At 49.8% G+C, this 25,363-nt stretch overlaps 5 protein-coding genes across 5 annotated transcripts; 2 read left to right on the forward strand and 3 right to left on the reverse strand.

The window, feature by feature from the left end:
• Positions 1-554: 554 nt before the first annotated feature.
• JR316_0007892 (Rho1 guanine nucleotide exchange factor 1) lies at positions 555-6,418 on the reverse strand (the record flags this gene model as incomplete). The annotated part of the gene is made up of 19 exons (XM_047893613.1): positions 555-1,036; positions 1,093-1,220; positions 1,275-1,708; positions 1,764-1,849; positions 1,908-1,985; positions 2,044-2,467; positions 2,518-2,576; positions 2,629-2,740; positions 2,796-3,065; positions 3,120-3,425; positions 3,478-3,541; positions 3,604-3,923; positions 3,977-4,346; positions 4,400-4,521; positions 4,578-4,886; positions 4,948-5,384; positions 5,432-5,895; positions 5,951-6,158; positions 6,208-6,418. 19 exons carry the CDS (start codon positions 6,416-6,418, stop codon positions 555-557), a joined length of 4,884 nt encoding a protein of 1,627 aa, XP_047746928.1.
• A 412-nt stretch (positions 6,419-6,830) lies between these two features.
• On the forward strand, positions 6,831-8,444 carry JR316_0007893 (tRNA(Thr) (cytosine(32)-N(3))-methyltransferase; the record flags this gene model as incomplete). The annotated part of the gene is made up of 8 exons (XM_047893614.1): positions 6,831-6,922; positions 6,979-7,143; positions 7,204-7,254; positions 7,311-7,390; positions 7,449-7,549; positions 7,611-7,793; positions 7,846-7,987; positions 8,077-8,444. The coding sequence occupies 8 exons, from the start codon at positions 6,831-6,833 to the stop codon at positions 8,442-8,444; spliced, it is 1,182 nt and encodes a 393-aa protein (XP_047746929.1).
• A 130-nt stretch (positions 8,445-8,574) lies between these two features.
• On the reverse strand, positions 8,575-11,410 carry JR316_0007894 (Dicarboxylic amino acid permease; the record flags this gene model as incomplete). Its single annotated transcript, XM_047893615.1, has 22 exons — positions 8,575-8,658; positions 8,722-8,816; positions 8,868-9,032; positions 9,089-9,162; positions 9,218-9,276; positions 9,332-9,504; positions 9,555-9,614; positions 9,665-9,731; positions 9,780-9,861; positions 9,918-10,051; positions 10,102-10,184; positions 10,241-10,267; positions 10,317-10,330; positions 10,389-10,459; positions 10,518-10,578; positions 10,629-10,648; positions 10,705-10,748; positions 10,804-10,868; positions 10,926-11,038; positions 11,107-11,113; positions 11,168-11,233; positions 11,301-11,410. The coding sequence occupies 22 exons, from the start codon at positions 11,408-11,410 to the stop codon at positions 8,575-8,577; spliced, it is 1,674 nt and encodes a 557-aa protein (XP_047746930.1).
• A 3,650-nt stretch (positions 11,411-15,060) lies between these two features.
• JR316_0007895 (uncharacterized protein) lies at positions 15,061-16,379 on the forward strand (the record flags this gene model as incomplete). The annotated part of the gene is made up of 2 exons (XM_047893616.1): positions 15,061-16,157; positions 16,319-16,379. The coding sequence occupies 2 exons, from the start codon at positions 15,061-15,063 to the stop codon at positions 16,377-16,379; spliced, it is 1,158 nt and encodes a 385-aa protein (XP_047746931.1).
• Positions 16,380-16,942: 563 nt separating this feature from the next.
• Positions 16,943-25,000, reverse strand: JR316_0007896 (uncharacterized protein; the record flags this gene model as incomplete). Its single annotated transcript, XM_047893617.1, has 4 exons — positions 16,943-18,134; positions 18,206-18,618; positions 18,703-23,708; positions 23,950-25,000. 4 exons carry the CDS (start codon positions 24,998-25,000, stop codon positions 16,943-16,945), a joined length of 7,662 nt encoding a protein of 2,553 aa, XP_047746932.1.
• Positions 25,001-25,363: the final 363 nt, after the last annotated feature.

The raw sequence follows: 25,363 nt of genomic DNA on the forward strand, positions 1-25,363 counted from the left end.
ACAGAAACGCGATTCATCTGTTGCAATAGTCGTCGAATGTGATTGGCAAACGTGGAGACCCCACTTTGACCCTTCATAGAAATCAGGTTAAGATGCGCCAAAAAGTCATTCGTCAGTTTGTCCCCAACTTCCACGATCCAGTCAACTCGTATTCAGGGTGAAAGTTAGTAGTTGAATAGCTAATCAGTCTGCATTCAAGCATGATCACTAGTAAGACCACTTGCTGTAACGATGTCACCGCAGACTATAGGCTTCAATTTAGTAGCCTCGATGACGACTCTAATTGGCGAAGGTTAGGCATGGTGAAACCCTTCGGCGTATAACCTCTGCCATCGTAGACCAGTCTGGACTCGAGATTTGTCATAAGAGATGACAAATGTACGTAACTGTCACAACGACATTAATCTCACGTGCTTCCTTGATCAATGGGCCCCGACATCACAGCAATTCTGAGAACGCTGAAAGCGCTCCAATTTCCCAAGTCCGCATTCCCCCCAAAAAAAAACTGTAGAGTTCTTGTAAAGTACGTAGATATAAGTTATTAGATCTGACTGTCAAATGTGATGTGGTCGAAGAGGTGGCGAGCGTGGTGGTGAAAAGGATAGAGGGAAGTAAGGAGCCGTTGTCGGTGAGGAGAGTGAGCCTGGGAGATAGAGAGGTATGGTGGGGAATAATTCGAAGACATGCTGCATAACACCACGATGAACAGTGCGACCTCCTGGCTGTAAAGGAAGATCTGTCATGTTCATCACTGCGTGTACTCGAGGTTCTTGCTCCATGCGATCTTCAGCTCCGTCTGCAGACGTAACTGCCATATTGCTATCGAGGCTACGACCGTCCCAAACGCATCGAATGTCGTTGCCTGAAATAATTTGAACGAGTCGACCTGTTTCTAGGTGCCGGATTTCTATAAATCGCGTGTCGAATAAAAGCACATAGGGAGCGTGCATAGCTACGCGATCAGCTGTCCCCTCCCATTCGATAATACCCGTCGACCGACTGGGATGGCCATGTCTGTCAACGAAAAGACCAAACTCTGGAAATTCGCCCATTAAGGATATACATGAGGGCAGATGCGTAATTACAGCTCACCGTTGTAACACAACAAAAACTCGTCTTCCCGAGAACGAAACAGCCCCATTGGATGACATGAGTCGCAACGTTTCGCAAGGTACGGATGTTTTGGGTCATCGCGTTGCGGGATTGTTACACTTTTATAGCTGTAGATTGGTTATAAATATGTATTAATCATAGAAGCTTAGATAGCAACGCACTCCTTCAGATCCATGATCATGAAGCCCTTTGCACAAAGAACCGCAATTCTTGCCCTCAGGAAGATCAAGTCGTGAGCGTCTGGAAAGGAAAACTCTTTGTACGGGCGGAACCATTCCGGGGGAGTTTTCCTGAACAGGTAACTTCTGCTGCCACTGGCTTTGGGGCGTTCGTTGATTTTGCCAATGACTGGCTCGACAGCATGAAATACACTATCGCTGTTGTTCTGCAGAAAAAGATCAACAAAGGGCAGTCTAAAATAAGAATACAAACAGACCCCTTTTTTCTTCATGTATATCACAAGTGTTCTCCCATCTAGAACACCGACGCTGAAGAAATGAACATCCTTTCCGTTTATCTTTTGGGGCGTTTGAGATGCATGTATGCTACCAGGTGTTGTAGGCACCAAGGCTTCAAGATGGTACGCAAAAAGGACCTATTGGTTTGTGATGACTAAACTGTTTTAACCTGAGACGCAATAAATCACGTACCTTGTCCGCCAGCACGAGGAACAAACCAAAATCTTCAAGGATCGCACATTGTGTAACCATTTTCAGGTGCAAAACACGTCGCAGGGCTGAAGATATAATTGATCTATCCAACACAACGCCACAGGGAAGAGGATATTGACTTACAACGGGAGTCGTGACGATATCCAATCCAAACGCCTTCTGCACATCCGATCGCCACAAGTCCTCGGCCATCGGGAGTATCTAACCAATGATAATTCAATGTGCCATTCGGAGTAGAATTTGAAGCCAAGGTACATACTGAAGGGAACTGAACAAGTAACTTTTCCAGTGAAAAGAGTACCGTCGTGCCAAACAGAAGAATTCGGTCCGGTGGTCAATGCTGGTAATATGAAGGTGTCGACACTAAGACTTTCAATCTCAAAGACTTTGTTAGATTCCTGAACAACTTTTCTGAGACCCAACGACTCGTCTAGTTTTTGCTTCCACTCTAGTCGGGATGCAGCCGATTCGGCATAGAAAACATAGGGCCCACCGAGCCGTCCGTTATGGTGAATTGTGAAAGGATACACTTGGCGAGTATCTCCATTGTCTGCTGATCTTGAAGATACACTAGCGGTCTCGGGTTGTCTATCGTTATTCCAAAGGTTACGAAGAATGCTAGTGCTTCGTTGAACCGGATTATCTGTGAAGTTGACCAATGACAACAGGTCGAGGGGAATGGGCTAACGGCATGATAAGTGCCACCTCAAAAAGGAAAGTGGAGCTACTGTACCCTGCGGTAAACAATATATTTGGTGATACCATCCTTTTCCCTTGGATGAGTCATGACAACTATAGGTTGGTGTCAGGATTGACATCCCAAATATGCCAAAGGCGAACTTACAATAGTTATCGAAGAGCATAACGAAAAGTTCGTCGCGATCCTGCCCGTTATCCAGACGGAGGAGTTTACCCGTATGAATCAAAGAACGTTGTTCGTTCAGCAGATCCATATCCTAAACTCCAATGAATTCATAACTTTACAGATATGACAACTTCAGACTTCCTTACCACATGTTCTCCAGGTTTGAAAACTAGATTTGAGCTGTATTTCCATAACTCCACTTTTTGTTTGGACGATATAACACCTGGTTCTGTTTCCCGACCGAGTGTTTTGATCAAATCGATGACGGTTGGAATCTCGCTTCGGTCCTCGTGATAAGGGGGTGTTTCAGAAAGGATCGACTGCAGAAGAAGTTCATAGCGTAAGAGTCGAGGTATTGGTCTATTGATGAAGCTCTTCATATCTAGCCGATGCGCGTCTGGGTGCCGAACAGTATGCTAGTGAAATGATTAGCGTTAAATCTGAGTCGTGCAAATGCAACATCTACTCACATTTACAAACTGCTTGAAAGCAGGATTATTGTTCATCTCATCATCAATTCTATAGGCGGCGATAGGATAATTAGGGATATATTCCATGTAGGCTTCCCGGAAGTTCAAGGCAGCGTCAAAGATTGCGGGAGTGATACTACGGATTACTGGGTGCTCTTCACGCTGAATCTCATGAAGTTTATCCATTAGTCTCCGATGATAAGCATGTAGCTCGTTGAAGTTGTGGAATACTTCTGTTAAGAACTGGTTCAAACGTTCTATAGGGATGATGGGAGGTTCTGCATTACGCAACGGCCGCACATACATCTGTGGTGGAGTAGTTAAAAATGCTGTAGTGAAAAGGTGAAAAGCTACAGACCGTCTCGATGTTCTCTAGATCTCTGACATATGCCATTTCGCCTTTGATCAACTCAAAGATTACCCTACCGGAAAAAAACAAGTCAACCAATTTTAAAGAAAAAAAATGTAGGTGCTCTCGACTCACGATTGCCTTCGACATTCCTCATTTGTGAGACTTGATTTTGTTTCCTCCGAAACCAAATTGTGCCATTCCCACTTGCCGGTGCTGCCTTTACCCATAGCTGACTGGAAGGTCCGTAGCTGAGCAACATTCTGCAAGTTTTGTATGGCGTTGATAGCCTCCAACAAAAATTCTCCATCAGGATTTGATTCATCTGTCTCTCGATACACTGCGTCCAAAAGTACAGGATACTTCTGTAGATGTTCCGCTGGTCGACTGAGATAGTGTTTCAGATCCAGACGGGGACTTGATCCAGGTCTGGCTGCGAGTTGCCGAGAACATTTCTATTAATTGGAAGTCAACTTCGTCGCTGTCAACAGCTAAACACTTTACTCACCTCGATGAAGAGACGAAATTCCAAATTGTGCTCGAGCTCTTCCTTCAAGCGTTTTTCAGCCAAAGGATGATGCCCTACGTAAGTAGGATAGACAATTCTAAACTCCGTTGCAATTTCTAGAAAAATATCCCCGATACTCTGGATGACTGGATATTGTTCTCGCTGACGAACCTCCAAAAACTCAAGCAACCTGCGATTGCATTCAAGAAGTTCGAGGATGTTGCCAAAGACCTCGTCAACGAATTCAGACAAAACAAGAGGTGTCATCACGGGTGGACTCGCCGTCCGTAATGGTTGGATGAAAACCTTTTCAATGATTTCAAGATCTTGAATGTATTGCACCTCCTTGCTGATGAGCTTATGTATGATCCTAATGGTACAGAGTTTGTCAAAGTGCCAATATGCAGATAACAATAGACCCACGTCTGCCGGTTGATTTCATTTTGGCTTAGCCGCGTAAGGACTTCTGTTGGAACCTTTTTGGTCCAGTCTTCCCGCATCAGCCGCTCGGGTGCGTCAATCGCGCTTGCCAATTGCTTCATACCCTATATAATTATTGCTTTAAATAAACCCATTCATTGCAACAAAATCAGCAGCATACCTTGCGAGGACAACCATAAGCATAACACCCTGCGCCATCACAGCTCGCTGAATAACATTTCGTAAGAATCGTATTTACCCCCGTCGGCAATTCTGCACGCTCAATAGGCGCGTCTGAGCCACCCTCTTGGTCATCCATAAACATGTATACGTCTTCTACGCCGTCTTGTAGTACTTGCGCGCCCCACTCTACCTCGTAGAAAAAGAGCATTGTCTGTAGGCTTCGAGCGACGAGAAGTGCTGCTTTGCGGTCTGGGGTATAACTATGCTCCCTTCCCATTCTTTCTTGGATGATGCAATGGATAGTTGACTATTGGGGACGGTGTTAGTTTACGATGCGTCTATGGGCAGTAACTCCTATAATGACATACCACAATATCTTTGCCAGTGAATGACCGTGGATATGGTATGCTTCCTTTTACATGGGTGTCGCGGGTGACTTTATCGCGCAGTTGTACTGCAAGGTGCGACAATAAGGCAGGATTGATAAATCTCCGGTCATCTTCATCAAAAGGATCGCCTTCCTTTTCATGTAACTCCAGGTGTGTTGACTGAAAACGAGCAATTTGCTGGATGAGCTGAGTAGGGTTTCTAATAAGATTGCTTGGGCCCGGGTCGTTCCAGTCGTTATGGTTAGTTTCATAAGAATCGTTTGTCTGTGAACGTGCATTGTCGTTAAGCGCCTCTGGAATCGTATAATCCGATACCGATGGCTCATATGGCTCAGGTTCTTCGTGAATGCTGTCTGCTGGACGGGGTATCCGAGAGACGGAGGGATTTGGGGGATTGAGTATAGGAAGGTACCCGTCTATTGAAACTCAGCAGCACGTCAAAACAAAATGACAGAGGACGTACCGATAAAAGTCGAAACATCAGGGGCTCTCTCCCATCTCTCTCTTATTGATTCTCCAGATTCAATACTTTGGTAATGAGGATCCATGATGCTTTGGTAGCGACTGTCATACCCAGACTCCCCCGACACCACAGATTCCTCGTACGGTTCTGATGAGGGTGGGCCCTCATAGTGCGGTATAAAAGCATCAATACCTTCCGGCGCACGGCCTAAAGATGCAGTTGCATTGGGGTCTTCTGCCGCATAACGGACATATCCTGGCAGATAAGCGTTATGCTCGGGAAATTCTGTAGATGGCGAAGTCGGGGGGATGTTGTCAGCTTCGCCACTCCATGGCTGCTGCGAGCCAGACGGTCCAGCGGCATTGTCGATTGGCGCGTCCACTATAGGTTCCAAGTTCGGCTGTGCTCGTGAATAAATGCGGGATTTTCTGTCAGACGAAGGTGTAGGGGCATCAATGACTTGACTGCGAGAATATGCATGAGAGAATCATATGATGGTACGAACAGAATCGAACTCACGGTGCAGACGGAGTTGACTGTGAGAATGAAGATTGGGGGATATTTGTATTCGTTGTAGGGATTGTGGGGATTGTGGGGGCACTCGATGCCCCTGGCGGCCGTGGAAGTGGTCTTGAAGGACGGGATTGTCCAGATGAAGAGGTCTGTGAGGGAGATGGCCGAGATGGTATCTGAGAAGACGAGTGTTGAGATAATGGGCTGGGGGTATCTGTGTGGTCATTTCAGTTGCTATACAGATACTTGGAGGGGCTACTTACAGCTCGAAGAATGCTGGATCGAATGCACACTGCCATCAAAAGATCTATGCCTCTCAATATCAGAATCTCCATAGACATCGTTCAGGTACTCGGAGCCTGCTGGAGAAATGGGGGTGTCCGAGAACTGGCGAATAACAGCATCGAAAAGCTCGTTCAATGCATCTTCTCCTGGGGTAACATGACTGGTATCGAGAGCGAAGGCACTGGACATGATGGTGTAAACGGATCAGTGAGATTTGCGGAATAGTTCAGCACAGATGAATGGTATAGACGAAGGAGAGAGACGTTAGTAGCTGCATAAGAACGAAGGAGGGAGAGGTATAGTAGATGGTGATGAGAGACGATGTACAAGTTTGCAAGTGTAGGTAACATCAATTTCTTCCGTGTCTTTACAATCTTGCAACCAATTCAGACACCGGCTCAGTCCTGCCGCTGCCGCATCACTGTCTCCTTTGCACTACTACATCCATTGTCGCTCACTCTACCATAACCCTCTTTTGCAGATTTGCCTGAGCTTTACATCTGTGCTCTTCTCCGTTCCTCCGTAAATCCGGCCTCCTTGTTGATCATCATCGACTTTGATCCGCGAAAATCATCATCGCATACATTTTGCATCTTTCAGCATGTCAAGGCCACTGCCCGAGGCAGAATCAAACAAAAAAGTCGCGTCGTCTGTCCAAGATGTTCTTGAAAACAAACCCGCGTTTGGATCTAGGTGCGCGATGAAACACAACATTGTTTATTCGATGATGCAAACCTTCTTTACTGTAGGTTCCTCACTGAAGAAGATGATGTTTGGAGCCAAAATGCTTGGGATCATGTCCCTCCCCCGGATGATCAAGTAGAAACAATTGAAAAATCACTGTCCAAACAACGACTCAATCCTGTGCCCCTTGAGGATAAGATCAAACTTAACGAAAAGCCTGCAAAGCATTGGTATGCTTTGCCTCCAAACCCATGCCTTATCACCTTGACTGATTCTATGTCGAGATGTAGGGATAACTTTTACAAAATGAACGCCGACAATTTCTTTCGGAATCGCAAGTGGTAGGAAGGTAGTCATCTCGTTGATACGATCATTCTCATTTGTAATCGTGGCGTAGGCTTCACAACGAATTTCCAGAACTCGTGGATGCAACCAAGGCCGACGGAGGTGCTGTCTCTATTACAGAAGTTGGCTGTGGTGAGCAACAATACATTTTGCTATGGGTTTTGGAAGAGCTAACATCTAATCTTCACAGGTGCGGGGAATTCTGTCTTTCCACTACTTGCCTCCAATCAAAATCCTGAACTGTATATTCGTGCATATGATTACTCATCGCATGCCGTCAAGCTAGTCCAGGTAAATCGCCATTCACGCCTATCAATAACGGAACAGTCTAACCCACCAATCTTAAATCAAGAACAACCCCTTGTACACAAATCCTCCGACAGGGAAGATTCAAGCATCAGTGTGGGACGTGACTTCTGCCAACAGTCTTCCTTCAGACCTCGCTCCAGGGTCTGCAGACATTGTGATCATGGTCTTCGTTATGAGCGCCCTTCACCCCGATGAATGGGGTCAAGCCATCAACAACGTTCACAAGGTAGTAAACCCCCCTACCCCTCTTGATCTGACTGATACTTCTCCATCAAAAGATCTTGAAACCCGGCGGCGTCGTCCTGTTCCGTGACTATGGCCGATACGATTTAACTCAGCTTCGTTTCAAAGGAGGCCGATTGCTTGATGAAAATTTTTATATTCGAGGAGACAAAACACGAGTCTATTTCTTCGAACTAGGTGATTTGCCTCAATGGATACTCTGGAATCTTTTTTCGACTGACACCAATGAACTGATGTTCCAGACGAACTGTCCTTGCTTTTTACAGGTAATAACTTGTCAGAGAACAAACTTGAAACCACCATCAGCACAACAGAAGTTGCGCAGGACGAAGACGGTAACGATATACACACACCTTCCCCGGAAGTAAATGCCGAAAAACAAGGATTGTCGTCACTTTCTTCATGTTCCGTCATCTCGGAGTCGTCATTGTCAACGGAAGGAAGCATGTGCACGCCTCCCATACCCGCTCCGACAGTGATCCATCCTAACCTTTTATCACCTCTTTCCAATTGTCCTCCACACCCCCTCTTCGCCGCAGAACAACTGGGCGTGGACAGGCGTTTGATCGTTAATAGGAAACGCCAGATTAAAATGTATCGCGTCTGGATGCAGGGCAAATTCCGAAAACTATAGTGAACAATCTGATTGTGAGAACACTATTGTCTCATGTCGGTATATAATCATTTATTAAACGTAACAGAATACACAAAACAATTAGAAAGATATACAAAGATCATAACGGTATCGCGCTTGCTCCTCATATTTAGAAGATAATATCTGCAATTTTCTCTCCGATATTTTTGGGCGGTATCTCCGGTTCTTCGGTTTCTTCAAGTGTAGGTATGCCCTAAAAATCACAATTCAGCCATGAACACAAGCGTAAGTAGATCAACGCGACAGTGGCACTAACCGTGACAAAGTCCATCTCCATGGGGTCCCAAATTTGGGTTCGTTTCCAAACTTTATATCCAAGGTATAAAACCACGAAGATGGGTATGTTGATATCTGCAGTATACTCAGCTTAGTACCAAAACATTTGTGCAAGCAGCTACTCACAAGCTGTCAGGAAACCAGCGGCGTCGAAATTCCAGAACACGGCAAAGCCGTTTACGAAAATGAAGAACAAGGTCCACGCAGCACCCCAGTAGGATACGTATGGTTGCCACTTGTTATGGTATGAATTTTTCGTTAGATCGTATCCCTGAGCGAGCATTCCACGACCTAAATAAAGAATGTTATACGTACTTAATCTGCTAAAGTGAATGATAGTGACGTACGGAAGTAGATATAGGTGATGTTCATGACAAACCAACTCGTGAATCCTCCTGTTGTCGACAAGTTGACGAACCAGCTGCGAAAAACAAAATCAACACGAAACAGGAGACCCATGCAACAGGATACCATACACGAAAACTTTGTTTGAGCCTGAAGAAACACTCATGAACGACAAAAATGAAAAACATGACTATACAATCATTTGTCAAATAAGAACAATTTGCGCAACAAAATGTCCAACATACCGCTACCAAAACGGCATACAGAGGAAGACCCTTCTTTGTGCAATAAGTCAAAATCCTCGGTGCCTGGCCACGTAAAGCAAGACCGTAAAGAACACGGGATGAGCAGAACAGGAAGCTGTTCCCGGCGGAGAAGGCGCTCGTAAAGATACAACCATTGACGATATGCGGTAGCACTGTTCAAGATTCAGTCTCAAATTTCATGTAGATCAGTAAAAATACCCACCGTTGATACCAGCGCGTTTAATCGCAATAACGAATGGAGATGATGAAGCAGTGTTGTTGCCTAGATAGCAATGAGATAATGCTTTATGATATTCAAACTGACATACTTACCTTGCAAGCTCAAAAGATCTTCGTCGTTGTAAGCCACGAGCATACCAATCATGAGGATACCCAAAATCTACCTTGGTTCAGTTTCACGCCAAAAAAAATCAAAAAATAAACGTACATAGAATATCAAGATGCGATAAAATACTCGACGAACTGCCTTTGCAATGTTACGACGGGGGCTCTCAGTCTCTGAGGCGGCACTGGAAAAAATAGTTATTGGACAAAGAAAAGCATTGAGCTAGGTTATTAGACTTACATAACCACGAGCTCCATTCCTTGGAAAGAGAACGCTGCGTTGACCAAAACACTCAGCATCGCGAGGAAGCGATCAATGCCAATATGACTGTTGACTAAACCAGCACGATTGATGGCCCCAGGATTTTTCCAATACTGTCCAACAATGTTGGAAATGAAAATGATCAAAAATAAATAAAACTCACTCTGAATCCAATACGATCTCCCTTGGGGCCACCTCCTAGGTCCACAACCAAACCAACGAGAAGAAGTCCAATAATAAGGGTAACTACAGCACGTTGTACGTTGAGCCGTATACGGGATTCTCTGAACTAAAGCACATACGTTTGATCAAGGCGAATATGAATTCAGCTAGTATTATTAGGAAAGCGCCCTATTTGATGAAGCCGATAACGCTTACATTCTCCAAAATAGCTGTAGTCGCAATTGGCGTTAGAGTGACTGGTGAATAATAGTTTAGATATTCCCTTACCGTACGCCAAAGATATTGATAAGGCAAACTAAAACGCAGAGAACAGCAGTGTAGGCCGGTATGTGATCAGTCTGAGAGATGTGATGTAAATATAGAGTGTCCAACGTCAAAGTAAAGATTCTGACATACGTTATGATCCCAGAAGGTTAGCAAAATGACTGCCGCTGTAATCTCTGACGGTGTGGAGATGCTATTACACCTCAGTCCATAGTCAAGTTCCGATATAAACACTGAACATACGCATTGGTGTAGAAGTAATTCTAAAAAGTACTTTGTTAGTGAAAGCTTAAATCATGGCATGAGTTAGAGTACTGACCCATCCTGTCGCAAACCCAAGAGCAGGGTCAACCCAACGGGCAGCTAACGTAGTGATTGAGCGTGCAGACACATACAGATGCCTGAATGTGGAACTCACCAAAATGTGGGAATGTCCCGGATATTGGTGCCCAAGTAGACATCTCTCCGACAGCGCATAGCGACCTACAGCGTTTCAAGGTGAGCATCAATCATGGAGACCTAAAAATGTGAATCGCGTACGAGTATGCCACAGTTCCGACAAGAGCGTATGCAATCAAAGCCCCAAGAGGGCCTGCTGTTGCCAAAGCGCCACCTGAGCCCAAGAATAGACCAGTACCGATGGTACCAGCAATCTAAAATCGTCAACAAGGCGGAGAATGGTGAGCGACCATCCAGCTGACTCCGCGCTTTCAGGACTCACAGCAATCCTATAACCTCGTAAATTCATGATATTCACGTCCCAAATTCTTGATATCACTTACATCTGAACATGCCTTTGCTTCAGACGGCGCTGGACGCGATCGAGGTCGTGTTCGTCGAAGTGGAAACTATGCGAGGGAAGAGCGGGCGGTAAGCAAAGAGCAATGAGGACAGCATATGTGATTGGACGCGCACGCTTTGTTCGTCTGCCTGACAGCACCATAGGGAGGAGGAACTACACCATCCTCAAGGCTATCGTTCTCTCTGCCATCGCGATTGCTTTTCTCCTGCTCCTTCTTCTCCATGGTCGTTGAAGGTGGGGGCGGACTTCAGGGTACGCACCGCATCTGTCAGAACGTCTCCCATATATACGTAGGTGTGGGTACCTGGATTTCGTTCATGTGGCACCCTCATCCGGTGGGATAAGTTCACGATGTCCGTCAGATACAGCTTTCCGAATGCGTTTAGCTGATTATTTTCGGGGGCCAAGGAATGCTAAGCAAGTCCGTTGATGGTATTTCCCATCAATTTAGGGCAGATGCCGTGAATACTTTCAAACTCTACGGCTCCCTTATTGAGTGAATAAAGAGAGAAAGCTAGCTTCTAGACGCGTATCAAAACACTTTCCATGCTAATCTAACTTGTGTTGAAGTATCTGGAGCCTCCTGACTTCTCTCAACAATGATATCGGATGGCCTTGTAAGACTGTAAGTGTACAGATATGCGGTTCACTGGAGGCATGACGTCGAATATGAATTTAAATTAGAACTCCGTCTGGCACCGCGTCACAAAAATTTCTAAACGTGGGCAAAATGTGAAATTTGCTTGCGATAGCTAAAAATAGCCCATATATACACATGGACTCGGATAGGATGACAGGGCATTACACGGTTGATATGTAGAAGTATGCATTTCAACCAACTGTATCGAATGGCACAATACCCGTGCCTACGTGCCTATCGTAAAGCTTTAAGGGTCCATGATAAGAATGAAAGCATCGAGAACTCTGCCAGCCTGGATTCAACTTGCCGGTCACTCGAAGGCGGTAGTACCGTAGTACAGGGCATCGCCCATTCCTAGTGTATAAATGCATCTGCCACATGCAGTATCGGAAGTTATTGCGCTGAACGTTTGCTAGACAGAGTCACAGAACAGGGTCCCTTTTGAACTTGAAGCTCATTGCAGTCTATTAATAGCACCGTAACCAAACCATGTAGCTTTGCACAAGCGACTATCAAACAACAAACATTTCACGTCGTTGCTATTCTCCATGTTATGCTCAGATTAAAGTCGAGTAGGATTGATATCTCATATTTGAATCTATTTCAATGGCATTATACTGGATGCTATGCTCGATTTACTTTTTTATGTTGCTCACGAGCCAGCTTCCAGGTGACAACCCGATTAAGTGTCCTGAATCATAGTAGCTCCTTATAGATTGTGCTTGTGGAGTGTCATATCCGGTATCTTTCAAGGGTGTCTCCGGGTCTATGTGCTAATCCCATCCAAACACCGCAAAGCATCTGGACAGTTAGGAACCTCGGACGGGTTTCCCACCGAGATCATTACCAGCCACCACAAACGAACAACAGTATAAGCTTCTTGTACATGTAACTCAAGATGCCTGTAGAGACGAATTCCCACTACAGTATTTAATTGGGTATTGTCAGTCTGGTTCAACTACAGTTGAGCATGGCAAGGCGTGTTTTAGCTTATCGATACCTCGCGCTGTCCATCACTACTAAGTATACATAACGTGCACCTTCCAATGTAGCGATATGGGTCGTTACAATAATATATTGGAGGAGCGTAAAACATTTTCCAGTGATCAATTTTGGAGTTCCTGTACTCGGCGTATTGTACAATTTATCCGAACTTTGACTATCCATGTTATTGCTAGATCACTTCGCCTACTCAAGCAATAATTTACCACACGTGTCGTAGTAGTATACGATCGTGAGAATCTATTTGACTGGTATGTCAAGCTGGGAGGCCGTTAGCCGTTCATTGAAAGAGGACGATAAAACCTTGCAAAAATAGCGAGTCTATACGTCGATATATCAGGTTGATAAGGCTGGCACGCTCAGCATCTAATATGGGGTTCTCGGGGCTCTATTGAGGTTTATTGCTTCGATGATCATTTTGCCGCGGAGCAACTTGGAGGTTCCACTTAATCATTAAAGTGAAATAGACGTTTTCGGTGAAATACATCTTTTGTCTCTTCCTGTTACCTAGGTCTCCTACCACTATTGATATGACCATAAGATAGAATTGAAGAATGATGCAAGTGGCTCCAACCATGGCCTCGGGAGCAGTTCCTGACTTGGGCGCCAATCATTGATGATCGGCGAAAACCATCATGTCCAATTCAAGGCAATAGTGTGTAATGTTGAACTTCACCAGTGTGCTTTGAATGGGCATGGAGTTGAAGCCTAGTCAGAATTGTGGTCTATTTGTCACTTAACGTACATTTTAGAAGCAATCGAAATGTTATTCTGAAGGAGCGGGACGAAACCGACTTCAACCTGACGAAATAATTTCTCGGTCGAGTACAAATCCAGTGAGTAGTGGATTCTGAATTAAACGTTTCTAATTGTAATACCTTTGGAGCCCCTCAAATATCCATAAAATTGTTGTGAATGTTGTCATGAATGGTATCTGGGAGTCGGCACTCTTCCCATCCGATGGCCAGCAAATCCGTTATATCGTGCTGCTTTCCCGTTTCCAGCTTTGCGAATATATGACTGAATATATATAACACAAGACTTCAATGTAGGTTCTCTTCTAAGCGGTGTACTAGTCCGATATTCTGCTTTCTGTGCCTCTCCAGGACTCTTAAGCGAAACATAGGGGCGACAACAAACTATGTATGTCGGACATTGAATCTGGGAATAAAACTATGAAAACTTGATTGGTTTAGGGGGCGTCCGCCGTCATATCACTGCCAAACACTCCAACGATCTCTGGGTCAAATTAGCAGGAGTAGTGCCATGTATAGCAAGACCATGTATAAGGTGAATATCTTTGGATATCTTCAATGTAATGACTAGTCCTCAGTTGAATTAACAGTGAACATCATGCCAGCATTGAACGTTCCACGCCATCGAGGATTTTCCAAATGTCACCCTGTTTGAAGTGACAAGTTGTTAAAGACGTCTAAAGTGTCTCGAGAGACTCAGGGCAAATCATGCCTAGTTACAACTGCACTCTGAACCATGGCTTCTGATCGACTTCCTAACGTCGTTCCTCAGATAGAAATATTGATCGATAAGGGGGCTCAATCGCTTGTCGGTAGTCTGTGGATAGCATTTGGTCCTCTTTCTCTACTCTCTCCTACCCTCCTACTATGCAACGCATAACCGCTACGCAGGACCATAATTGTAACAACCTGGCATTGAAGTAGGCGATAGCATTCAGAATTATAAGAGGAGATGGAGTTCACTTACTATGGTTTTTCACAGTCTTTCTAACCAGATACATACGCTTGAGTCTGCAACGGAAAGAGTCCTCAATAACGATGATCTTCTCAACCAAATATTTTCCTCCAGTCCACATTGGGAAACGCAGAAAGTTCATTTACTTTGGGCATCTTTGGTGTGCAAGAAGTTTTTCCCTCATGCTATACATTAGCTTTGGCGATATATGTTTTCCTGGACACCTCTCATCAAAACAATCCCCTGCGTATTTGATCATGGACATAAGTGGTAAAGTCACGGTCAAAATATTCTCCAATGTTTCGAGGCTTAGAAACATACAAAAGTGCCCCGAAGGACCTATACTGGAGGAGCACCTTCGAAGCTTCGATTATTATGCCCGGCATATCAGAGAATTCAACATCTCAGCTTATAATCCGTAGGACAATCGTATTTCTCCGCACATTATTTGGTCCATCAAGCTGCTTCGCCCAGAAAATTGTTTCCCTAATCTCCAAAAGCTAACAATCAATTTCGAACAGATGCATGCCGATCATCTTGCTTCCATCCAGCTTTTATCTTCAGAGGCATTGTCCGAAATTTTCTTGAAAGGACTCCTTGCAATCGACTACGAACTCTTTGCAGATTCGCTACTCCGCATAATTACTCCTAGATCCACCAATCTACGTGTGCTAGAGGTTTCCCAAATGTGTCGTCTCAATATGGATATCATTCAGGGTTTCAAGAAACTTCGGCGGGTAAAATTGGAGATGGAAAACGTAAGGGTAGCCCCCCGAATGCGGACCGATTTCGTTAGGGAGCTTGCATGTTTAGAGGAACTAGAGGAGCTGGAGTTATACTTCATCTTACCCAAATCTCCAGTCCCACCAATCCAGGAACGAGTGCAATTTCGATCACTGAAAACTCTACGTCTCTACACCACAGTAGTCGGACTGCACCACTTTCTCAATTCACTTGAAGCAGAAAAGTTGGTTGACCTTGATATCTTCTTCACCATAGCCGAGCTCGACTACTCAAAGTATTATCCCTCAGACATTGTAAAAACGGCGGCCTTACTCCAACAATCGTTAAGCGATATAAACAGCATATCGCAAGTCATAAGGACCATCAAGATGACATGCCTGGATATTGCAGTCATGGTATCCCACACTACGTTGTATCACATTTTACGTTGCAAGCATCTGAAACTTCTATCACTCCCTCTCGACGTTGACGGCCGGATGCTCTCGTCGTTATTTTCAAGAGGAGAAGTTTGGCCAGCTGTAGAACAGCTCAGGTTCTTTCCGTCGCTTCCATTGGCACCCAACGCGTCCGTGTTATTGGCATCAGAGCTGCACCCATTCACCGTCCTTTTTCCAAATCTGAAAGAACTTTGGGTACCAGTGTCGTTCAACTTCCTGGCGTCGAACGCCATCGAACCTGTGGAAGGGACGCCATCATACCACCAGCTTCGTAAACTACATTTTCAATGGATCTCCACCGAATCCGACGATCAGGACAGGCGCAGCGAGTTCGGCCCGTCAAAAGCTTTAGACACAGAGGAAGGTGCAGAGGAAATTGAATTTTTAGCAAGGCGTATCGCACAAAGCTTTCCCCATGTGGAAAAGGTATCAGCAATGTGTGACTATGTAGCTGATGCTTGGTTCGACAGATTGCTTGCGTCGGTAAAAAGGGCCCAGTCGCACATCTCTAGGCAGGCAATAAGATGGTCGTTTATCTTGTAGAATCGTATTCCCACCTCTTTTTTTTTCTTTTTTTCTTTCATGTTTTATATCATAGCGGGCTGTCGCCCATGACAGATGTTATCCTTTGTGGTCAACTTCAATCAATGGCCCACTAGCAGATTACTTTGCTTTCAATTAACGGCGCTTACTCACTTCTTGTATCACAACGACCATGTTATTTTAAACTCGGCCGGGCGGGGTTTTTAACTTCAACCGCCATTTAATGGCAAGCCAATGTTCTTGCTTCGGCTGGCGGTTTCCTAGCCTTCAACGGTTCAAGCTTCAACCTCCCCATCACCCAAAGTCAAAGTTCAAACTTCCTACCTGTCCATTTAATTTAAAATTACAGGGCTCAGCGCTCAACTCTCGACGCACCAGAAACGAGACAAGCTGTTATATTAGCATTACAGAGAATAAAGCTTAAAAAACCTCTAAGAACACAACAACAACAATAAAAAAAACGAAAGAAAAAAGATAAAAAGATAATAAAGAAAAAGAAGGAAAAAGAGAAGCGTGAATGCATCGGTGAACACAAAAAACCGAAAAAAATGCAAGTGAGTATGTATCATCGAAAAAAACGAAAAAGCAAAGATATAAAAAAAAATAAATCAAATCAAAAGCAGCAAATTTGAAGTAAAAAAAAAAAACCCAAAACCCCCTTCGAAGCTTCGAACCTGACTCAAACAGCATCCACAAGCCTCTCCCTAGCGCCTTTCGGCGCCCACTTCCAATTCTTAACCTGAATCGCCCACTCATACTCCGCCTCCATCCCATCCCCCTCCCCAACCCCGTCCCCATCTGCTTGGCCCCCCGGACCCGAACCGGGACCTGACGGGTCTTTGACGTACACGCTGTCCTTCTCGAAGCGGAACATGTGCCTGGTGAGGTTGCGCTGGAGGACTTGGACGGAGAATTGCGGTTTTGGGATGGTATCTACATCTGTGTCCACGTCTGCGTCGTGGTCGGGGTCGTCGAGGAGGAGAAGGGAGGAGGGTTTGCCTTTGCCTTGTTTGGTGTGTTTTGTGGTGTCTTTGGCGTTATCTTTGTCGTCGAGGAGAGATGTATCGTTGTCGTCAGTGGGAAGAGGCGAAGACGGAGGACCATCATGCTCCGGTTCAGGTTCAGGCGAATGTACAGGAGAATGCACAGGCGACGCTCTAGATGGCGGAAGAGGCGACGAGCCAGGCTCGGCCGTGGTCATTTTCGATTTGGACGGTGTTTCAGGCTGGACATTGGTAGGGGCTGCTGTCGACGATGATGGTTCAGCAGCAGCAGGAGATGGTTGATCGCTACCAGCAGTGACGGCAGCTTCAGCGGATACGTGTTCCGTGGAGGTCTGACCACCAGCCTCCTTTGTATCTTCTGCTTCAATGAGTTCTGCGCCTTTATCTTTACTATCCACCGCAGGCTCATTAGCAGCATTAACAGGAGTAGCATCCCCAGCAACAACACCAGGAGCAGCTTCCACCACCTCCGCCTCAGCGACAGGCTCATCCTCCACCACAACCTCCGTCTCCAAAATCAGCGCAATATCATACACCCTCTCCGCTGGCAGCACAGCAGCACCAGCACCAGCCACAGGCGACGGAGCAGTGGGCGATATAATATTAGGCGAGAGGAGGTACGCCTCTTTCGCCGTCTCGAGGATGAGCGGGCGGAGGAGCGGGTCGTTGTCGATTAACGCTGCGCTGGAGTGCGTGCTGGTGGTGATGGTGGTGGTAGTGCTGTCGAGTGTGGTACTGTCGTCGGCCATGTCAACGTCGTCGGATTCCTGTGTGCGTCTGCGCTTGCGTGGTCGAGGAGGTTCCGGCTCTGATGAGCGAGGTGAAGGGAACAGGATCTCCTGTAGTAGTGAAGGAACATATTTGTATCTACCAAAACCAAAACCAAAAAGTCAGATAATGCAAACCAAAAAAACTGTACAAAAAAGACAACGACGTACCCAACGCGCAGATCCCCAGCAGCACCCATACCAAACACCATCGTGCGCACATCCATAAGCTTCTCCTCCCTCTCAACTCTCAGCTGGCTCAAACCCACATTATTCACACCACCATCATTATCCACCCGACGCCCATCCGCCGTGCGTAAAAGGAACTCGCTCGGCTCCTCCTCCTCCTCCTCTTCGTCAGCCGCCTCGGGTATCGTGTGCAGTGCAGTCGCATTAGGCAACAGGCGGCGGGGCTCGACTGGCCAGCCGCCCCATCCGCGCCGCCGTTTTCTGCCGGCGAGACGGTTGAAAGGCGCTGTGCTTGTTGGTAGACCGAGCACTGACGCACGGCGCTCGGCGTACTCGCGAAGGCGCTGTGAGCGATTACGCAGGCCGACACCAGGCGAATCATGTGCAGTGCCCCTCTACACAAAATACAAAAAAATAATGACAAAGTCAGCCACCAAAGATACAATACGGATATAAAAAGACAAGAAATCACTACGAACCTCGACAAACTCTACACCGACAATCTCAATCGCACTGCCGTCGTGTCCGGTCCCCCACGCGGCACTGACAAGACTCCTACCATCATCCTCGGGGTCATCAAACACCACCTCGTCCTCGTCCTCTTCCTCCTCTCTCCGCAGCGACCCAATATCCCCATTACGTTTCCTCCTGCCTCTGATCACCCCGTCATCATCCTCCTCTTCGTCCTCCTCGCCCGCCACTTTACCGCTCCGCCCAAGGGGATTAAAGCACCGCTCGCCATACCCGCCTATGAATCTGCCAACCATCTCCTCCCGCACATAACTAGGCTCGGCATTCACAAGCCCATTGTCCATACCCCCAGCCGCCGCCGCCGCAGCAGCAGCAGCAGGGGACACGCTCATCACTGGCGCACCCGCTCCTACGCCCGCCACACCACTTGCATTCACAGGCACCCTGCCCATCCCCACGCCCCGCGCAAAGACGCTCCCCGCACCCGCGCCCGCACAGCGTATCACGCGGACCTCAATGCGCAGATCGCGGCCTTTCGCCTTGGCCTTGCGCGCGCCGCTCCACGTGAGCCAGCCCGAGTGTATCGCGCAGAGGAAGATGTCCGAGTCGTCGGTGTACACCCTACGCGGGCGTCGCGAGCGCAGGCGGCGCGCACTAGCTGATGCGGACGACACCAATCCGTTCGCACCTCCACTGCTACTGCTGCTAGACACGGCGAGGTTCCCGTTCCCGTTCACGCCGTTGGCAGAGGTCGTGCTATTGGCGAGATGGCTGTTCTGGCGTGTTGGCGGGCGGGTGCGTTTCCCATTCAGACTGCCGCCTTTCCTCCTTGAGCGGACAGGGAGCGGTGGGCGTGGGCGCGGATCGAACCCGCCGCCGCCCCAGAGACGCGGACGGAGTGGTTTCTCGGTGGGTATGTACCCTGAGGGAATAAGGATGGTGGTGCGCGTCTCCATGTCGAGCAGGGGCTGTTGGATGGGTGGATCAGGGATAGTGTCTTCATGAATCCGAGTTTGGGAGAGAGATGTGGATCCCGCCAAGTCGCTTTGTGTGGATTCGTCAGGTTTAGATGTCGAGGTAGGTTGAGCAGACTTGGAGTTGTCGTCGTCGACGTCCATAGGATTTACAGTAACTTCCTTTTTTGGGTCTTTCGCGGCCTCTTCGCCTTCCTCCAAGCCCTGCTCGACCTTCATCTCTGCCTCTTCATCAATCTCGCCCTCTTCCATCTTCTCTGATGTCTTGCCTGTTGTCTTCTCTGCCTCTCTGTCCTTTTCTTCTTTTTCTTTCCGTTCCTTCTCCTGTTCCTCCTTTTCTTTTTCCTTTGCCTCTTCCTCTTTCCTCCTTCTCTCCTTCTCCTCCTCAACCCTAACCCTCTCCTCCTCTTCCTCCCTAACCTTCCTCTCCCTCTCCTCCTCCCGCCGCCTCGCAGCCGCCGCCTCTTCCCGCTCCTTCGCAGCCAACAGCCCCGCGCCCAGCTCAAAGAAATACGGGAACGGCACGCGCGGGTACACCCACGTCCCGAGATCAACACGCACCTTGGCCCGCGTGCTCTCGCCCTCGGCCTCTGCCCGCCATTCATCCCACTCGTCCAGCGCCTCGGCGTCTGCTTGTGCTTGTGCTTGTGCCTGAGCCTGAGCGGCGATGGCTGCTGCGGAGGCAGAGGCAGAGGCGGACGCGGAGGCAGATATGGAGGAGGGCGGGAGGGGTATACCGTGCCCGTGTCCATGCGGATGGACGTGCGCGTGTGGATGTCGCGGGTCGCTGAACGGCGCGTCGATGGCGTACTCCCCACCCGCACCGACGTTCACGCCAACACCGCTATTGTAAATGTCCCTACTGCGCCGCGGGTCCTCGAACCCGCCCAGCCCCGCGTCGTGGTAGAAGTTGGGCTCTTGCATGGCTTGCGGCTGTTGAGGCGGCGGTAGCGGCGCGTTGTGGCGGTGGACGTGCTGCGGTTGCTGCTGTTGCTGTTGTTGTTGTTGTGATGGCATATACGGCTGCTGGCGCTGTTGCTGCTGCTGCTGTTGTTGTTGTTCATGATGCCGGATGCGCGCCTGCTGCAGCTGATGATGTATCTCGAGCTCCCGCGCCCTCTCGCGCTCACGATCGCGATCTCTGTCCTTCTCGCGCTCGCGCTCGCGATCCCTGTGCCCTTCTCTATCCCTCTCCCTCTCCCTCTCGCGCTCCCTCTCGCGCCGTCCCACATGCGGTGCCCCGTACTCGCCACTAGAATGCACAACATGCCCACGCGGCGGCGCATCATACCACTGCCCATCATCCACCATCATACCCGGCGCAGGGCCCGCACCACCACCAGACGACATCGACATCGACATCGGCTGCGAGGTGGGTGGCTGCTGCTGCTGCTGCTGCTGTGGGGCAACACGTCCATGATAATCACGCACGTCCATCATATCGACATCGCGGTCTCTCTCTGCTACAAGCCTATCTCTGTCCCTATCCCTAGGATCCCTATGACTGTCTCTGTCTCTGTCTCGCTCCCTGTCGCGTTGTTGTTCGCGGTCCCTGTCACGCATGACGTGATCTCTGTCGCGGTCACGCTCTCGGTCACGATCACGTGGGTGGCTGTAGACATGGCGCCCTTCCGGCCCGTGGATCTGGAGATGCTGCTGAGGCTCGTCGACCATCATCGAATCGCGCTCGCGGTCGTGCATCTGCCCTGAATGCCCATGGCCCAGAGACTGCTGCTGCTGTGAGTGCGGGGGATATGCACCTGGGCGTTGTTGTTGTTGCTGTTGTTGTTGAGAGGAAGAAGAAGAAGGCGGGGGCGCGGGGTAGTCCTGTTGGGTAGAAGGAGGGGGAGGATAGCCATCGTCTGCTGGTCCGACCCCGCGTCGCCCAGAGGGAGTGTACATCTCGCGGGCCTTTATCCTCTCTCGCTCCCTTTCCCTTTCCCTATCATCCCTGTCCTTGCCCACCATCCCCAACACACTGCTCCGCCCACTCACCTTCTTCCCCTCCCTCTCCCTCTCTCTTTCTCTTTCCCTCTCCCGCTCACGCTCACGCTCGCGATCCCGCTTATCACCCATCATCACTGGCGAGTTCACCCTTGACCCCCCACCACCACCACCTCCTCCTCCTCCCTGCATCACCTGCTGCTGACTCGGCGGCGGCGGCGGCTGCAAGCCCGACACAAACTGCGTGTGGAACTGCGACTGGAACTGGCGCTGCGGCGGCACACCGCCCGCGCTCGCGGGGAGCGACGACGCCGGCACGAGCTGGCCTGATGTAGACGGCGACACGGTCGGCGGGGGGCCGGAGGATGTACCAGGCGGCGAGGTCGTTTGTGCGCCTGGTAGTTGCGACGATGATGATGACGGAGGAGGCGCGCCGCTGCCTTGTGTTTGCGCTTGAGTCTGCCCGGGCCCGATGGACGGCTGGCGCGATTGAGGCTGCGAATGGTCGCGCGAGTGTCCATGTGCATGTCCTCCAGGACCCATCATATGCTGCTGCTGCTGCTGCTGCGTCTGGTGCGGTCGCCCACCATCATGCGAATGCCCATGACTATGACTATGACCATGCGTATGCGAGTGCGAATGCGAGTGCGAGTGCGAAGAATGACTGTGCGCATGTCCCATGGGATGCACATGCGCCTGCGACGGGTGGATGTGCGAGTGGCTGGGGTGCTGCTGCTGCTGCGCGTGCGGCTGGACGTGCCCTAGAGGATGCGTGAACGGGTGCGGGTTCGACATGCCCCCGCCATTCGCCGACGACAACGAGCCCCCTGAGGCGGACATCGGCGGCGGTGGCGGCGCAGGTCCGCCTGGATCCTTGCGCGACGACGATGGGGCGGGCGGTGGGATCTGCGACGAGGCGGGCGGGGGCGGGTAGGAGCCGGAGGATGACGGACGGTGGTGGATGATACGCTCGCGCTCGATCCAATCCCGCTCCTTCTCGCGCTCGCGCTCTCTATCGCGCATATCCCTCTCTCGCATATCGCGCTCGCGCTCGCGCTCACGGTCTCGTTCCCTCTCCCTCTCCCTCATATCGCGCATATCGCGCTCTCTTAGCAGATCCCTATCTCTCATATCCCTCTCCCTCATATCTCTCACATCCCTCATCCCCACATCTCTCACATCCCTAATCTCCCTCACATCCCGCATGCCAATATCCCTCATACCGATATCCCTATCTCTCACATCCCGCATATCTCTCTCTCTCATACCCGAGGGTGTACCAGCTCTGACCAACGGCCCGCGATCCCTCTCCCTCTCCCTATCCATGGCCGCACTCGAGCTCGACATGCCAGGGCCAATACCCGGACCAATGATCCCAGGCCCAGGCAGAACCATACTCCTCTCCCTCTCGCGCTGGAGATCGCGCTCCCTTTCACGCTGCGGGAACAACGACGGCGCGGAGGTAGAGGACGGGGGTGGTGGCAGCGGCGAGCCTTGCTGTTGCTGCTGGGCACGAAGGAGCGAGTCGCTGCGCTCGCGCTCGCGGTACTCTCTCGGTGCGTACTGAGGCTGCGACGACGCAGATGAAGGTGCGGTTGGCGGTGGTGGTAGTGGAGGAGGAGGGGGCCCACCCGGTCCAGCGCCGATACCGCGGATATCACGGTCGCGGTCGCGCATGCTCATCTCGCGGAGCTCACGGTCTCGCATCTCCCTCTCCCGCTCGCGCTCGCGCATATCCCGCAGATCTCTCTCGCGCTCTCGCTCACGCATGTCCCGCTCCCTGTCCCGCTCCCGTTCGCGCTCGCGCATGTCCCGGAGTTCTCTTTCACGCATATCCCTCTCCCTCTCTCTATCGCGGTCCCGGTCCCGGTCCCGCTGCATCTCGCGCTCTCTATCGCGGGGCATACCGCCATCGGCATCTCTATCCGCGCCACTGGAACGCCGCGAGAGAGTGGGTGTGTGTGATTGGCCGGGCGCAGAGGAAGGCGTGGCGGCCGAGTCCGTGCGCCGCGGAGGGGGCGCCTGCATGCTTGCTGAGCTGGCTGTGCCGGGGATGGTGGTGGAGGTGGAGAGGGGGGGAAGTGATTGTTTTTCGTCTGTAAAAGGCCAGTTAGTAACGGGATGATGTCGGATGGCGTAGTTGTAACAAGAATAAGAATAGATGTGATATGAAAAAAAAAAAGAAGAGGGAAGAAAAAGGAGATGAGATGGGTTTTTGTCTTACACGACTCGAGTCAAAAGAAAGGGCGTTGAGACGGAGTTGAGATATGTCGTGATGGATGGGAGCAAAAGGCAAAAGAAGAGAGAAGAGGAAGGAAGAAAAAAAAAAAGACAAACCATTCATCAAGAAAGGAGATGGGCCTGAGCCAGGGCCTACGAGCGGAGCAGGCTGAGTGATGGGAGCCGAAGAAGAGTGGCTCGAGGCATTTGACAGTCTGCGTCTCTGCATATCCCTCTCCCTCTCCCTCTCCCTATGCATATCTCTCATATCCATGGGACCACCAGCGCGCGCAAGAGTGTGAGTGTGACGCTGGTCCATCAAAGAAGAGCCGTTGTTGGTCACCCCCGCCGCAGCCGCAGATGATACTCCTCCTGGACATCCTCCCACGTGACCCCCCCAGACACCGCTCTGCCCCGAGGCAGAGACAGAAGACCCCATATGCGCGTTGCTGTTGCCGGATATGGGCGGGGATACGGCTGGTGAGCCCGCGGGTCCGCCGCTGCCACGCCCCGGAGAACTCGAAGCGAGGATGCTGCTGCTCTCGTGCATCGCGGCGCGTCCTGGAGGCGAGTGCATCGGTGCTAGGTTTAGAGAGGACGGTGTGGGTGTTGGAGTGAGCGGTGGGATTCCGCTTCCACGGGTGTTATTGGTGTTATTGGTGTTGGTGTTGTTATTTGTGATTGTGGTGTTGTTGGAAGAGTTGGAGGATAGGATAGGACGAGGCGAGGGCGGCGGCGGGGCGTGGAAGGAGGATACGGGCGGAATCTGGGTGGACGAGTGTGATCCGGCGCGGCTGCGCGACGAGGGTTGATCTCTGTCGATGGACGCATACGGTTTGGGTGAGAGGATGCGGCTGGTGCTTGAGGAGGAGGGGGACCAGAGGGGCGGCTCTTTGGGGTTGACGAGGGCGCTGAGGCTTGCGCTGCCGGTGGTGGGAGTTGCGGGGGCGGCGGGCGCGGGTGGGTCGGGGCGGGCAAAGGAGTGCGAGTGTGGGTGGTTCCATGCAGGTGGATGGTGGGTGCCGGTGGAAGAGCGCTGCCACTGCGGGGACGGGGGCGGATTGGGATTGTTGGTGGAAGTGGATGATGTGTTGTTATCAGAGGATGGCTGGGTCGGCGGTGCTCTCCGGTCAGAGGGCGAGTCCTGGAGCAGCGCAGCGACGTTCATGGAAACGGCGTATTTTGGATTAGACAAAGTAAGTCAGTAGCAAAGGACAAGGCTTAGGCAAGGGGAAACAAACGCAGCGCAAGGCGATGGGAACAACCCGACGGACACTGAATTTTACTTTTACATATTGCAAATGCCACCGTCGATCGTCAGATCCTTATCGAGATTTCCCCCCTTTTTTTGTGATCGGGCCTCGTCATACCACACGCGACATCCCACCCTCTCTCCACCGACAATCACAATCATCCCAACACATATTCTCGTCCCATCTGCGGTCCAGACTCACTACTACGTCCTCTTATAACCGCCATCTCTCTTCTCTCTGGATATCCTGTAACCCTGATCATCCACAGACTGGTCTTC

This window comes from Psilocybe cubensis, chromosome 7 (assembly GCF_017499595.1).
Source record: "Psilocybe cubensis strain MGC-MH-2018 chromosome 7, whole genome shotgun sequence".
NCBI classification, from domain to species: domain Eukaryota; kingdom Fungi; phylum Basidiomycota; class Agaricomycetes; order Agaricales; family Agrocybaceae; genus Psilocybe; species Psilocybe cubensis.